At 62.4% G+C, this 1,647-nt stretch overlaps 1 protein-coding gene across 1 annotated transcript in view; it reads right to left on the minus strand.

The window, feature by feature from the left end:
• Positions 1–267: 267 nt before the first annotated feature.
• VOLCADRAFT_107527 (uncharacterized protein) overlaps positions 268–1,647 on the minus strand; it is a gene marked incomplete at its 3' end in the record, with an annotated part of 2,315 nt that continues 935 nt past the window's right edge. Inside the window, exons 2-3 of the mRNA XM_002957060.1 lie at positions 1,473–1,563; positions 268–1,422 (exon numbers count right to left, since the gene is read on the minus strand). Coding sequence (XP_002957106.1) covers positions 268–1,422; positions 1,473–1,563 — 1,246 coding nt within the window. The remainder of the gene's footprint in view (positions 1,423–1,472; positions 1,564–1,647) is intronic.

Consider the following 1,647-nt stretch of genomic DNA (forward strand, 5'->3'; position numbering starts at 1 on the left):
CGCGCGCTCTAGCTTACACACAAGAAGTAAATTATGGCGTAAGAAAAATGAGCTTGCGGAGTCTAGCACGCGAATCTATATCCTGTGAAGCGCTCGCGCGGGAGTCGAACCCGCAGGGGGCTCCACACATTGGTGGGCGGCTCCCCATTCCTTCCCGTAGGGAGCGAGCGTGTCGTCCGGGGTGTCCCCCTTACCCCGGACGCTGTCATTTAACGCCGTACAGTGGCGGGTCGCGGTTTCAACTCAATTCAACTCGACTCAACTCAACTAGCTCTGGGCCGAGGGGGTCCAGCACGCTTCCAGCTGTCGCGCATGCTGGAACTCGGCCGTATATCGGTGCTCCGTGTCGCGCGCTGCCTGCTTCAGCAGGCGCAGGTTGGCGGCCAGGTCCGGCTCGAGGTTAGTCATGCTGAGGAACTGCTTGATTATCCTCTTGCGCTCGTGCGGTGTAGTGTAGAGCGGCCGGAGCAGACGGACGTGGTCCAGCATCTTGAAGCGGGTCAGCAGCACATACAGGGTGGCGCGCTTGATGCCGTTGGGTGGGACAGCGAGATCCACCAGCCAGCACTCGTCTTTGAAGCTGCGGCCTTGCACGAAGTAATCGGTGACCGCCTGGCGGTCGCCGAGCGGTACGTTGAGGCGCCGGATCTGCTTTGTGATGGTGCCGTACCCGGCGGCAGGCATGTCGACCTCGGCAATGCAAGATGCCCGGGGTGACAGGATGAAGGCACCACCCCTGCTGGCGTAGTCTGCAAGGCCCTGCAGCACGGTGCCGGGGATGTGGCCGCTTATAGGCCGCACAATGACGGCCGCTGGAAGGTACTTGAGCCGGCGATAGGGGCCACGGCTGTCATCTGCTGGCTCGCGGCCATCCTCAAGCAGGCCGCAGGCTTCCACCTCGTTGTTGTGGCTCGCTCCGGCATCGGCAGCAGTTGTATCAAGGAGGATGTATCGGGCGCCATGGTAGTACCACGTGTCGGCGGTGGTGTGGCCAAACTCGTGATCCTTGATCCGCATCGCAACTGCTTTCTCCACGTGTGTCAGGGCCGGTTCCGCAGCAGCACCACGCTTCTGGACAGGGACGTGGTCCACATTCCACACCACAAGGCGCTGATTCTTGCGCTGTGCCTCCAGCATGATGAGCCGGGTATTGAGTGTGTGGCGTGGTTCGTTCCTCTGCAGCACGACGCGCGGCTCGAGGTGTGCCAGGTCGGCCAAGTCGACGATGGCGCGGCTGTTAAGGTCGTCGACCATCTCGGCTATGCGCTGCTCGGTGGCTGGCTCACCGCCGAACATAGAGGCATACTCTGTCAGGCGACGACCAGAGGGGCTGCTGTCCTGGCGCTGCTGCTTCTCCAGCAAGAAGACCGTCTTAGCCAGGGATCGGTAAACCCGGAAGCCCTCAAGTATGCAGCTATGCGTCTGTGGGACGGCCCGGGGCCGGTGTGCTGCTGCTTCGGGTTGCTGCTGACCGCCTTGAGATCCAGCGGCGGCCTCATTAGGGTCGTCATCGTTGTCCTCCTCTCCGTGCAGAGGTTGCGCGGTTGGGACAGAGGGCGAGAACTGAGGGTTGCATTCCACAGCAGCGGCGTACCGGTAGAGGGGCGGGCCACCTGGCTTCGGGTGCTGGAACTCGTCGCCCGTGTG

The sequence above is a fragment of the Volvox carteri genome, assembly GCF_000143455.1.
Source record: "Volvox carteri f. nagariensis unplaced genomic scaffold VOLCAscaffold_68, whole genome shotgun sequence".
NCBI classification, from domain to species: domain Eukaryota; kingdom Viridiplantae; phylum Chlorophyta; class Chlorophyceae; order Chlamydomonadales; family Volvocaceae; genus Volvox; species Volvox carteri.